Genomic DNA, 13,364 nt, shown 5'->3' with positions numbered 1-13,364 from the left:
TGGTCATCTCTATGGTGAAAGCTCTGTTCTAAATGGGCACTTAGGACTGCAGCTCCCAGAATTCCGCAGAAAGCGCAGCTGTCTGAGGGATTCTGGGGATTGTAGTGCAGAAAACAAAAATATGCCCACGCCTCTCCTTGCGATAGAAATCGGGAGTGAAAACTAGTCCGAATACAAATGTTACCAGCGGAACTCTATCCATTGCCCCCTGTGCTTATTATGATGCAACCCTATTGTTTCCCACGCATTGCCTCTGACTTCGACCACTAAGGTCAAGAAAACGGAGCAAGGCATTCTGGCTGCTTGCAAGAAATGGGGCGTCCGTGCCCCCGTCCCCAGTAAGGGAGAGTTTGTGCAAGGAGTAGTACATACAGTAGTTGTTATGCTTGTTTTACTCCAATTGGGGAGTTCTGGGAGCTGTAATCCAAAAATCACAAAAATGCACGCCTCCAGTATCAGGAGGATTCCTGCCCTCCCTCCTGTTATCTTTCTTGTAGAAAATATATTTTTCTCGAGTTTTTAAAGACTCAAAGAACCACTCCGTTAATGCAAATATCCAAGCAAATACTGTTTTGTTTCGTGCCGTTTTTCCAAAATAGCAAACTTGGGGAGGGAGCAAAATACTGTAGCACCTGAGCCGGGAAGGGCGGCTGACGCGTTTCCAGTTGCAACCCAGGAGGGCTGCACAGCCAACAAGCCTCAAGTCACAGCAATGCCCAACAACGTGTTCATTTCCAGCCGCCTCCAGAAATCTATCTTTACGAAGCCCGATCTTGCTCGTCCTTGTTTTCCTTTCCTTACTGCCCTGCCTCTCTGTTGTTGTTTTTTTTCAGACGAAGGCAGGGACGGTGTCTTTTTCATGTACGATCCTTGCCAACTCTGTAGTGCGCACATTATTCAGTAATAAATAATTATAATTTTAATAATAATAATAATAATAATTTATTGTCATTGTAAGTATATACACAGTATACCTATACAACGAAATTCACAGACACCCAGAGACCAGACACATGCACACACATAAAATTCTCCAAACACTCCCCACCCACTAAAAGTCCCCCACTAAAAATACAAACATCTACACCGCAGGCCAAGTAACACAGTCCAACTAATTATTCACTACTGGTGGTCTTTAAGCTCATTATTAATTGCAATTATAGCTCTGGGATAAAAACTATTTAGAAAACGTGTGGTCCGAGTCTTAATTGTTCTATATCTTCTGCCAGACGGTAACAGTTCAAAAAAGTTATAAGCAGGATGGGAAGAGTCTCTCAGGATGCTGTGTGATTTCCTTAGACAGCGGGATGTGAAGATGTCATCCAGGGTTGGTAGCTGGAGCCCGATGATATTCTGGGCAATTTTAATGGTTCTCTGTAGAGCTTTTTTGTCCGCTACAGAGCTACTCCCAAACCATGCCAGAATGCCATAGGTTAGGACACTCTCAATGGTGCTACGATAGTAGGACAGAAGTAAATGCTGAGATAAATTTAACTTTCCAAGCATTCTCAGGAAATACAGCCTCTTCTGTGCCTTCTTCATTAGCATGTTGGCATTTATAGTCCATGAGAGGTCCTCTGAGATGTAAGTACCCAGAAATTTAAAACTACCAACTCTCTCCACTTCATCACCGTTTATGTGCAGTGGTAAATGTACATTTCTCTTCCTTCTAAAATCAGTTATGAGTTCTTTAGTTTTTTTGATGTTAAGTGTGAGATGATTTTCTTTACACCAAATTATCTAGATTTAAAAAACCCGTAAGACTCGTCATGCCTGAGGAGGTGGACAGGCCCACGAAACCTCACATTAAGATACAACCACAACATTTGTGTCCTTTTTTGGTTTCCTTTTGTTTCTGCCTGATAGTCCATGATATGTAAAGGGAGCCCTAAGAGCAACGGCCTCCTGTCAGCTACCTTTTGCTTTCAATTTCAAAGACGTAGCTATGTTACTTCCAGCACAGCAGCAGCAACAAGAGAGTCCTGCGGCATCTTTTAACATTAACATATTTATTTTAGTCCAATTAGACTTTTATTTTATTTATTTTATTAGATCTCTACCCCGCCCATCTAGACCAAAGGTCTACTCTTCTAGGCACTTTTATTCATGTACTTTATTTAAGAGTCACTAAGAATGACATTTTTGTGGGGAGGTTAACTCTCTGGAAAATGTTGAACCTGTCCTCAATCACAACTCAGTGAAACCAGCGTCTGCCTCCATTTCTCCATCCATCAATTTCTCCAAAAGGATTGATTGATGTTTAGCCCATCTTTCTCCTTAAAAAGAACCCAAACCGAAACCGGAAACTTCCGCTCTACTACGGTTCGGTCTAGGACCCTCGCTCTATGATCCGTATTAAGAACATAAGTGACCATTTCAAAGATGGCGTCCGTGGGGCCATCGGCCTGGTCCTTGTGGTAACGAAGCGTTCTCCTTCGCCAACGCTTGCCAGGTCCAGAGATGGCGGCCATGAGCCTCTTGCTGCGGGCTGGGGCCTCTTTCGGGACCCGACGAGGCTTGCTCAGCTGCGCGCTCCGGGGCCGCTTCCCTCTGGCGGGATTGACCGTCGGTCGCCCTGTCGTCCTCGGTATGGACCTTGGGATTTGAACGAGGGACGAAGAGTCCGAGGCGCTTCCTTGCGGGTTGACCTTGAGGTCGAGGCAGGACGCCACTGATCCTTGCAGGCGGAGAGGTCACTTTTGGTCTGGCCCCGCTCCTCTGCCTTGACAAGCAGGCACAGGCTGCAATCCCACGGGTGAAGATCCTTCCTTTTGCACTATTTCTGTGCCCGGAGGAGCGTCACCTGTTGGATTTCTGCCTTCCCTGCAGCTGCCTTGGAAGCGCGCGAGAGGGAGACTACAAAAACAAATGACTAAAATAAAGGTGGCAACTCTCTTTACTCAAGATTCATGATCCGCAGCGTCTTGGGGATGCAGAAAGCAGGACTGGTTTATTTCAGCCTGTTTTATTCCAGTGCTTTGCTTGAAATGCTGCAGAAGGAATGCAGGGGAGAAACTGTATCAGAGATGTAGGTGCAAGCTAAATTAGAAAGGAAAATTTTGGATAGGTTGATTCGTGGAACCAGGGGGTGTTTAGGAGTCGTCAGCAGGGTGCTTCTTGCCGTAGGAACCTTTCTATGTGCCTTCCTATACTGGCCTTATAAAGGATCTTCTTTATTGTGGTGCCGTTAGGGATGAATTTAGGGTTCCTGCCTGGGATTTGCAATCCCAGGGGCAGCCATTCAGAAGGGCAGAGCATGTGCTTGTCGAAAAAGAATATAAAAAGGTGCCTTGAAATTTGAATTGTCAATTTCTAGAAAAATCACGGATACCACTCTGCTTTATTTTTTCTCTAGGTCATGCCATGAAGCACGTGATAATTAATATGAGCTGCAGCATGAATGAAGAACATGTGCCCCTCCAGATGATGCTGGGCTGGAGCGCCCATTATCCCTTACCATTCATTATGTTAGCTAGGCCTGATGGACGTTTCAGTGCAGCAGCATCAGGAGAATCACACCATACCTGGAAACGCTATGCCAAGGCTGTGCATTAGCATTAATTGTCGATGGCAGAGCTGAGCTTCAGTTGTAATGAAGAAAGTGCCTTTTGTACAGTGATGAGCAACCTTACAATTAGGTGCAATTAGGAAGGGTTTGTTCCTTCCCTAAGAATCTCCTGTGGGAAGGTGAGATTATTGTGTCTGTCATCCAGTGGTTATAGAAAAAAAATGCAGATGTGGCTTAAGTAATGAGCAAAGCAAGGAATGAAAGTTGTTTCCATTTTTCCTTTTTAATGAAACGAGTTGTTTGCTTGCAGCTTCTAAGTGTGGGGTGTTGTTTATGACAGTGGAAAGCCATCCTAATACACTGGTTAGGGGTGGAGGATATGGGAGCCTAGCTTCCATGTTTGATTCAAAACTTCTCGCTTTGGTATACCTACCTTCCAGGATTCTTGAGATGCTGAAATACTAGGCCCATGGGTAACTGCTTTGTACTAAATCAGACCGTTGGTCTCTCCAGTTCAGTTATTGCCTTCCTTAACTATCAGCATCTCCTTTTTGGATGGAGGGCTTTTCCAGCCCTACCTGGAGATGTTACAAATTTAACCTAGGATCTTCTGCTTGGGAAATGTATACTCTACTAGTGAGCTACAGTCTATTTCCAAGGGATCCTCTATGATCCTTAGAAGAAAGGTGTGATTTCAGATGTGGTGGTGATGATTTTGAGTTATTAATACCTAAGGGTTTTGTCAATGTTGTTCAAAATTCCTTGCAGCATCAGTTTGCCTCCTCATCTGTATCTGAATAGGGTGCGGGGGGGGGGGGGAAACATAATTGTAGAGCCGTTTACATTCGAAGTTGCAGAAGTAAGTGTTAATCTAATACACTTAAACATCTCTTTAATTTTGCAGCCTCAGTACGCCACAGCAGTGGAGAGAAACGTTTGTTTTATGTGATACCACAAAGATTTTATGACAGGAGATTCATGGCCTCCCTGGTGAGTTCATGGTTCTTCTTGTTAAAAAGTAACTATTGTAGGAGACAAAATATCATGCAGGATGGTTGTTGTGGGTTTTTCAGGCTCTTTGGCCTTGTTCTGAAGGTTGTTCTTCTTAACGTTTCGCCAGTCTCTGTGGTCGGCATCTTCAGAGGACAGCAGTGCTTGAGAGCACAGAGTGGTGTCCTCTGAAGATGCCGGCCACAGAGACTGGCGAAACGTTAGGAAGAACAACCTTCAGAACACGGCCAAAGAGTCCGAAAAACCCAGAACAACCATTAGATCCCGGCCATGAAAGCCTTTGCGAATATATCATGCAGGATATTTGATTGTAGGTAATATGCTGTGTCAGTAAGGGCAGAGCTGGATAACTTCCAGCCCATCAGAAATGGTGATGAATAACAACTCCCATCACCCCTAAACACTATGAGGACAGATTGGGGCTGATTCAAACTAGAGTCCAGCACCATTGGCATGCATGTAAGAAAGACTCCTGATACCTGCAGGTTTATTTGTTATCAGTGCAAACTTTTCATTGTCAGAGAGATAAAAAGTGACTTCTTTCTTCAGCAGCAGGACTAACTTTAGCACAGTAGGGCCCAACCTTAGGTAATCTGGGTGTTCTTGGACTACAACTCCCAGAAACCCCGGTCAGCACAGCTCGTGGTGAAAGCTTCATGGAATTCCAGTCCAAGAACATGGGTTGCTCAAGGTTGGTAACCACTGCTCTAGTAAAAGCAGTACAGTGGTGCCTCGCATAACGAGCACACCGTTTAATGACGAATTCGCATAGCAATCTATTTTTTTAGATCGCTAATGCGATCGCATTGCGATGTTTTAATGGGTAAAACATCGCATTGTGATGATACGGTAAGCGTTTCGCTTATCGATCTTCGCATTGCGATGTTTTTTTAAACAGCTGATCGGCGGTTCCAAAATGGCCGCCGGGTGCCCAAAATGGCCGCCGCAAGTGTTTTCGCGACCTGCTCTCGCTTACCAAGGGCGCGAAAATGTCGGCGCTATGGAGGAACTTCGCTGAACGGTGAGTTTGGGAGCCATAAGCTTTTTCCATTCCGTTTAGCGATGTTTCTGCATAGCGACGATTAATCCGGAACGGATTAACATTGCTATGCGGGGCACCACTATACATGAAATTTGTGGTTCCCTATCTTCCTTTATCACTTCTTCAAACCCTTGCTGTAAAGAACACCTTGTTTCTTTATATGGTTGTCAACACTGAGGGGAGGCGAATATCTAACCTGTTGGGGGTTCCCTGTCTGGCCTGCCAGGGGTCCCAGAAAATCTCCTCGGCCATCCCAGAGAGTTTTCCCAACACGGGAAAGGAGTTCCTGTGTTTATCTCTGACAGGACATAACAGTGTGGGGGGGGCAGCTTTGCATGTCCTATGCGCTTCTGAAAGAGGGAAGGGGTGAGCAAAACTACCCTCAATAGGCAAGAGGTGGGGTGAATGCTGATGATGATAATGCTTGAGTTCGGTTGGCTTTGCTTTGGGGGGTGCTTTGGATGGATGAAGTCATGATGCTGGAATAGATGCTGGTGTAGCCATGTGGCGGACACCATTTGGTCAACAGAGAACAAGGGAGGTGGTGTTAGCCAGCTCTCCCTCCAGTTATATGTCCCAGCTGTACCATAAACCTGTCAGATGATCATTGGGGGAAAACCACACCTGTGGATGAGACAGTTGGTTTTTCCACACACATAATTTAATAGGTTAGGTCAGGGGTGTCCAAACTTTCACCTTCCCTGGGCCACATTAGAAAATGAAAATTTGGTTTGGGCCGCATGGGGGGGCATCCCTAGCCGTCCTCCGCAGCCCCACTCCAAGCGAGCTTACCAACAGCTGTGACCTCAGACAGCAGAGGCTGCCAGCTTCAACTCCAGCGGCTTTATGGGGCCGGGAGGGGGTCCACCTATTGATGGGGACAGCGCAATGCAGTCACACAGCCCCCCTCTCTCCTCCCCTCCCGCTCCTTCCTTCCTTCCCTCTCTCCCCCCTACCGTTGTGACGTGCCCTGGCTGCATTCCAGCTGCAAGTGCCAGCAGTGTAACTTGAAACTTTGGAATTTCTTTAAAAATAAAAAATTGCACTGGGCCGCATTACGAGCCGACCTGGGCCGCATGCGGCCCATGGGCCGCAGGTTGGACAAGCATGGGTTAGGTAATTGTATCTGAAAAATGAAAGTATTTGTATTTTTATCCTATTCATCAGGGTAGGAAAACATCCCCACAGTCCATATTCCAGTGCTTGTATAGTATCCTAAAATTAATTTGGCTTAACAATTATTTCAGCTACTGTATCTTTTAACACCTAATGATCTTTCTTTTCTTCTTTTTCACTTTTTAAACAGTGGTTCTATATGTTTCTAACTGGAATCCCAATAATTATATTTATAACGCTTGTTAATATCTTTATTGGTGAGTATTTCTGCATATTGGGATATATATTGTTAAGGATTGTTAAGCATGGCTAATATAAGAAGCTGTTTAACCGGAGAAGTAATTGCCTCTCTTTTCAAAACTGCAGTAATAGTGACACTGAATTTTGTTGCTAGTCCTGAATAATACTAGAGAACTTCAAAACAAGTATAACACTACAGGAAGGGAAGTAGAATAGATATCAGTAAAACTGCAATTTGATTTTTTTATATTTATGTATATATGTATTTATTTATTTTTGGTCTGGTAAGTACAAGGCATATACTATGTTTTGGGCTTAAAAAAACAACTTTTGAATGTGTTTGTATTATTTTAGAACTGGAGTATACAAACTCCAGAATACCAAGGTCCCTTCTTATGCCTCCCAAACCCCCTGGATCCCATGTTAGCCCCTTACAGTGAAACTATAAAGGAGTGGAAAATCACTTTGGTTAAACACACATGCATTCAGTTTAAGGAGGACACCTTTTTTTTCTTCCTAAATTAAGGTGGGGACATACCTTGTTTTAGAGGAGAATCAAATATTTGTGATGATTTGCCCTGGCTGATAGCAGCTCCCCAGGTTTTCATAAAGCCCAACCTGGAGATGCCTAAAGTCTTCTAAAGCAAAGCAATCGCTTTGCCACTGACCGATGCTCCCTTTCCTTTGGCTAGCTATTTGTATATGTTGGTGATTCAGTTTTCCTGAACACAGCAGGGGCAGGACTGGCTTTTGAGTGAGCAAGCATCTTTTGAAGGGAATGTGTTGTACATGGCAATGTATGGTAAGCCCGTGTTGCTCTTTTTATCCATGCATCTTGTAGGTCTACAGATCTTGAACCCACTTTCTCTGTTTCCCACCAGGTGATGCTGAACTGGTTGAAATCCCAGAAGGTTATTATCCAGACCACTGGGAATACTATAAAGTGAGTACAGGGATGAATAGAAAAATGTGTCAAGAAAGGGAATCAAATACTCTTGACATTTTAGATTAGTGTGTGATTGAATTATTGAAAATGTAATAATTGGCTTAGATTTTTTAAAATTCAGCTTTGTGCTGTGCCCACTATTGGGACTAAATTGTGCAGGGTTATGTATAGTTTATGACTTTACAATAGATCCAACAGTTCAGAATGTGGATTTAAGTCTCGTGTGTACTTTTCAAGTTCACGTTAACCTTTGCATACCAGAATGAGGTATTTTCATCTCTCAGAGTCACATTGGGTTGCTGAATTTAGAGAGAACTCAACTTATAGAGTAGACATTTTATAACATCACCATCTAAAGCATTGGGAACGATCTCCCTGAATTTCAGCCGGTTATCCTGTAGAGGTGTTACTTTTTTTCCCCTTCACACAAAAAATGTCTGGGATAAAAATTGTCCCGACAAATCTGTTAGAATTTTTTCAATATTTTTTCACTGTCCAAGGCAATGTAATGCGGGGGTGGGGGGAGTCAAGTGCCATTGATCAGCACACCATAAAGCCAAAAAACTGGTGACAAGACTTCAGTTTTCTGTATGTTGGCTGCAGCTGGGTGTGAAAGAAATGATACTGTAGTTCTCAGTAGGATCAGGAAATACAAAGAATTCCCACAAAACTCAACTCCTAAACCTACAGCTAACTCTCGGCATACTGGAATTTGAATCGGATCAGAAAATATCCAAAACCCACTCAATGCAATGTTTATTCTGCGGCATGAGAACAAGAAACCAAATATCTGCTTCTCATAGGTTCATGAGATCTTGGAAGGCAAAATAGTGATTGTTTCTTTTTATCCTTTTCCCTCTGTAAAGGGCAGAGAGAGCCCAGAGGCGGAATGGCTGAAGAAAATAAGTGGTGTCCTTCTATTTTTGTGTGCACAGAATTTGTAAGATGGTGGATGTTTGAAAAGACAAAACACTGCAAGACCCATCGTAAACATGATTAATCCATTCCAGCAGGAAAAAAATACACAAAAAAACACAAACAAATGCCCCATCGGAAATGCGATTAATCTGTTTCGGGGGGGGGGGGAACACACAGAAAAACAAACACTACAAGACCCGTCAGAAACGCCATTAACCAGTTCCGGCGGGGGGGAAAACATATCGAAAAACAAACACACACTGCAAGACCCATCACAGCACAGAAACATAACTCCCCCAGCTCAAACCCACGCTGCAAAACCCTGTACTCACTCAGAAGAGGCATTTTAAAAAGCAGAAAGCAGTACCAGGCAGTCCAAAGCCTCCTCCAAACGCACACTCTCTAACCGCTGGGGCAAAAGAGCTACAGAGAAGCAGCCTCTTCGCCAAACAATGGTTAGCAGTTTAAATTCCCCACATTTTTTCCAGTCACATCTCAAAGCTCCGGTCGCAAGTCATAGCAAAATTTTGCGGCCGGAGCTGGTCGTAACTCGGATTGGTCACGAGTTAAGACGTTTGTAAGTCAAGGCACCGCTGTATTTCCAAGAAACGTTTGTCATAACTCGTTTTTCTTTTCTCCAGCATCCTATAACTAGGTGGATTGCCCGCTATCTCTTGGATCCCCCAGAGAAGGATTATGAAAAGACGATGGCTTTGCTCCATTTAGAAAAAGAGAAAATGAAGCTGAGGTAGGAATATCTCCAGAGGGTACCAGAGGCTTTCATAAATGTAGAGCTGAGCTGTTGTTTCAAGCGTGAGCCAGTGAACAGAACTTGTATATGAAACTACAGAGGGTATAAGTGGGCATTTGAAAAAAAAGACTGTTTTCAACTTTTACTTCCTCTTTTCATTCTGATCCTTTGCTAAGAGAGCTGCCCCATTTTGTCTTCACCATAGTTGGTACTTGGCTGGGCTGATTGGCGGGGAGGAGCTCTGACTTAAAAAAGGAGTGGCTGATCATTTTGTGTCCTTCCCTCCCCCAGCCAAAATGCACAGTTGCTTTTGCTACAGAGGCTTCTGAGGGTGGAATGGCCATTTTTTGGCAAATAAATCCTGGGTGGGCACAGAGGAACCTAGGGGGCCTTTGTGGCCCATAGGCCGTACAATGAGCTTGAACTCCTTGTTCAAGGGTCACACAGTGACTCCCAGAAAACTACAGCTCCCAACACTTCTTGCTACTTATGCTGGCTGGAGCTGATGGGAGTTAGTCCAAAAGGACGTGGAGGACTAAATTTTCCCATATCTGCTATAGTTCAAAACATTTCCTCTAAGCCTGCCACTGGAGTATGGACAGCTGATTGTGTATGCTTATTCTTGACTGCTTGGAGGAAGTCTTGAATGGATGGTGCCCAGGGACCTGGCAGCTATTTCCTGCGTTGTATCTCATCATCAGCCTTGATGGTAGTGGGACTTTTGTCTCCCTAAGTGTATGTTCTTGAAATGCAGTTACTTTTCTCTCTCTTTTTCCCCTTTTCTCTTCTTCCCTCTCTCTGTTTCTCCCTAATAGGCAAGACATGCGCACAGCACAGCGGATGATGTTTAACAAGGGAGATGGACCATGGTATTTCTATGCCACCCCGTCTACAAAACAGATTGATTATTCTAACAAAGCAACACCTGACAATTAAGCTTGTTAACTTTCGGTCTTGAACAAGCACCTGCAGACAAGCAGCTGGGTTATGTAATAAATAACTCCCATAATAACTTTAATAAATATTCCTGATTCAGAAACTTGCTGTGTGGATTCAGGTACTTGTTGATTTATAATGCAGAGTGAAAAAATTACAGGACCACTTTGTGAATCAATTTGCAAATTAAAACATGCTGTATAAATAAATAAAGCCCTCCAGCCTAGCTGGATTACAACTCTCAGATTATCTCATAGAACATAACTGATGGCCACAATGATGTGAATCATAATAAATAATAATAATAAAGAGAGAAATCTGGGGTCCATAGCTCCCTCTTACTGAAGAGTTTTTTGTTGATCAAGGACATACCTTGCCTTAGGAAAAACTGAGAACCCATAGAAGCTCTACAACAAATTGTTGGTTCATCCTTAAGATGTTGGTGGTGTGGGGCAGGAAATCGGACTCTTATCCACATCATGTGGAATTGCCCCACTGTAAGCCCCACTTTGGGAAAATATGCTGCAAATAGCCCAGAAAAACTCATTTATTTTAAAAATGTGTATGTTTTGTTGGAATTGTAGAACTGGACTGAGTCCAAACTCCTGACAAAGCAGGAAATTCACAGCTAAAGCATCCCTGAGATACGACTGTGTAGCGTCTGTCTAAAAACTCCCAGGGAAGGAAAGTCCTCCGAGGCAGTCCCTTCCACTGTCAAACAGCTCTTAATGGTCAAGAAATTCTTCCTAATGTTAAGGAGAATCCATTACTCATGGTTCTACCCTCTGGAGTTGTAGCTTGCTCTGTGTGGCAGCCCTTCAGATATTTGAGAATGGCTTTCATATCACTTCTCAGTATTTTCCAGGTTAAACCTACTCACACCCCTCAGCTGTTCCTCATAGGGCTTGGTTTCTAGATCCATTACCACCTGGCTCAGCTTCTCTTAGAAACATTCCAGCATGTCAACATCCTCCTCAAATTGTGGTGACCTGCACTATACACTATTCCAGGTGAAGGCTGACCAAAGCAGAATGGAGGGATGCTATTTGGTCTGGTCACTATTTGATCAGTGCAACCAAGTATTGCCTTTGCTTTTTTCCCCCACTGCATCACAGTGTACCACCAGGTCTCTTCCTCCTCTGGGAACTGGCAGGAATTCTTCTATGTACAGTATTATCCACAAGGGCTTCTATGCCTTCTTTTGCCCCTGTTCCACCTGCTCTAATTCACCTTCTTGGAAGAGGGTCTGGGACTGTGGTCCTTGCTCCAAAGGCTCCGACTCAATATCTATGGAGAGGGCCTGGGACTCCTACACCTCTTTCAGCACACTGTAATGAGTGTTCCTGGTGAGGTAGGGCTATCAGGGCACAGGTAGTGTTCCTGGTGCAATTCCATAGCTCTATGGACACTACATGCTTCCTGATAGTCTTACCTCTCTTTTATATTCTGCCGCATCCTTGCCTTCTGAACTGGACATTCATGCTTGCTTTGTTGCTCCACCAGAAGAGTCTTCTCAGCTCTCCAGAAACAGTTCACGATGAGCTGCAGTGTGGAAAAGTTAGCTTTGAAGTGCTGTATCTTCTTCCAGTTCCTTGCAGTTGCTACAGGTATCACTTCCTACACCTTCAGAGTGAAAGGCAAACAAGCCAAGGGTATTGGAGGTCACTGCAGCTGCTCTTTAACACCTGCTCATTTAACATCTGTTTCTCTTGTCTCATGCAAAGCATGTCACAGCTCTCTTGACCTCCCCTTAAATTCCCTTGCTAAATACTCAAGAAGGCCCTGCTTACTCTTCCTGTTTGCAAGCTCCCAGGAACTCTGATGGCAGCTATAGAGTGGTCCAACCAAATCAGTGCAGTTAATGACTACTGGGTCAGCCAGATGCGTTATGCTTTAACAGTGGAAGGTAACGTTGCTATTTTCTACAAGAAAACAAATTACGGTAATGATTTTGGATTCCATGTACTTATTTGAACTGCACTCATATCGGTCAATAGGACCCAAAGTGGATCAATAATTTCTGTAAGTATGTTTTTTAATTTTTTAATTTTTTTTTAGAATTTTGCATCGTTATGAACACTGATGAGTATAAAAGTTTACTGTGCTAATTTTCATAAAGTTGGTCAGGTTTTCTCTTTTAATATATATAGCAAAACCAGAAGTATTATGGGTACCTTAAAGATTTATTTCTGTGTGAGCTTTCATGGGTTACAGTTGACTTCCTGACAGACACACCTGAACTGTGATATACTCATGTCAAGAAGATGAAACAAAGACAATGTGTATATGAATTCCGCTGGTTTTATCTAGTCTTTAATGTCAGATCACATTAAAAATGCAACTCTGCCTTCAGTTTAAAGTGCAACAATCCATCTGTAACGTATAAGTCCCTTGCAAGTTGTACACAGGTTCCATGCACTTTTTAAACATATTTTTGTTTACGTATACTCAACAGTTATTCTGATCATTAGATGGCAGCACTTCATTACTTCATTAGCATTCCAACCCTCTAGTTCTACATTAAAACATGCTGCTTAAGGTCATCTTTTAGGCACGGATGAGAAATTCAGTTCCGTTTTACCAGAATTTTCAAAAATCCAATTGTAGGAAAAGCCAGATCTTCCCCTTCCCTAGGGGTGGGAGAGAATTCTTGTTCATCTCATCAGTTCACTTCTGGTTAGAATTTCCCGACATCTCAGTGTAGAAGAAAATAATACTGAAAGATTTGTGAATGGGTGTGAGAGCTGGACAGTAAAGAAAACTGAGAGGAGAAAAAAATGATTCATTTGAAATGTGGTGCTGGAGGAGAGATTTGTAGATACTCTGGCCTGCAAGAAGGATGAACAAGTGGGTCCTAGATCAAGCCTGAACTATCTCTGGAAGCAAAAATGTTGAA

The 13,364-nt window shown here is 43.4% G+C and overlaps 1 protein-coding gene across 1 annotated transcript; it reads left to right on the top strand.

Moving 5' to 3' along the window:
- Positions 1 to 2,370: 2,370 nt before the first annotated feature.
- On the top strand, positions 2,371 to 10,571 carry NDUFB5 (NADH:ubiquinone oxidoreductase subunit B5). The gene is made up of 6 exons (XM_020799068.3): positions 2,371 to 2,587; positions 4,413 to 4,498; positions 6,868 to 6,934; positions 7,799 to 7,860; positions 9,423 to 9,529; positions 10,348 to 10,571. The coding sequence occupies exons 1-6, from the start codon at positions 2,461 to 2,463 to the stop codon at positions 10,466 to 10,468; spliced, it is 570 nt and encodes a 189-aa protein (XP_020654727.2). The 5' UTR covers positions 2,371 to 2,460; the 3' UTR covers positions 10,469 to 10,571.
- Positions 10,572 to 13,364: the final 2,793 nt, after the last annotated feature.

This window comes from Pogona vitticeps, chromosome 3 (genome assembly GCF_051106095.1).
Source record: "Pogona vitticeps strain Pit_001003342236 chromosome 3, PviZW2.1, whole genome shotgun sequence".
NCBI classification, from domain to species: Eukaryota; Metazoa; Chordata; class Lepidosauria; order Squamata; family Agamidae; genus Pogona; species Pogona vitticeps.
This window is presented reverse-complemented; position numbering and strand designations above follow the sequence as displayed.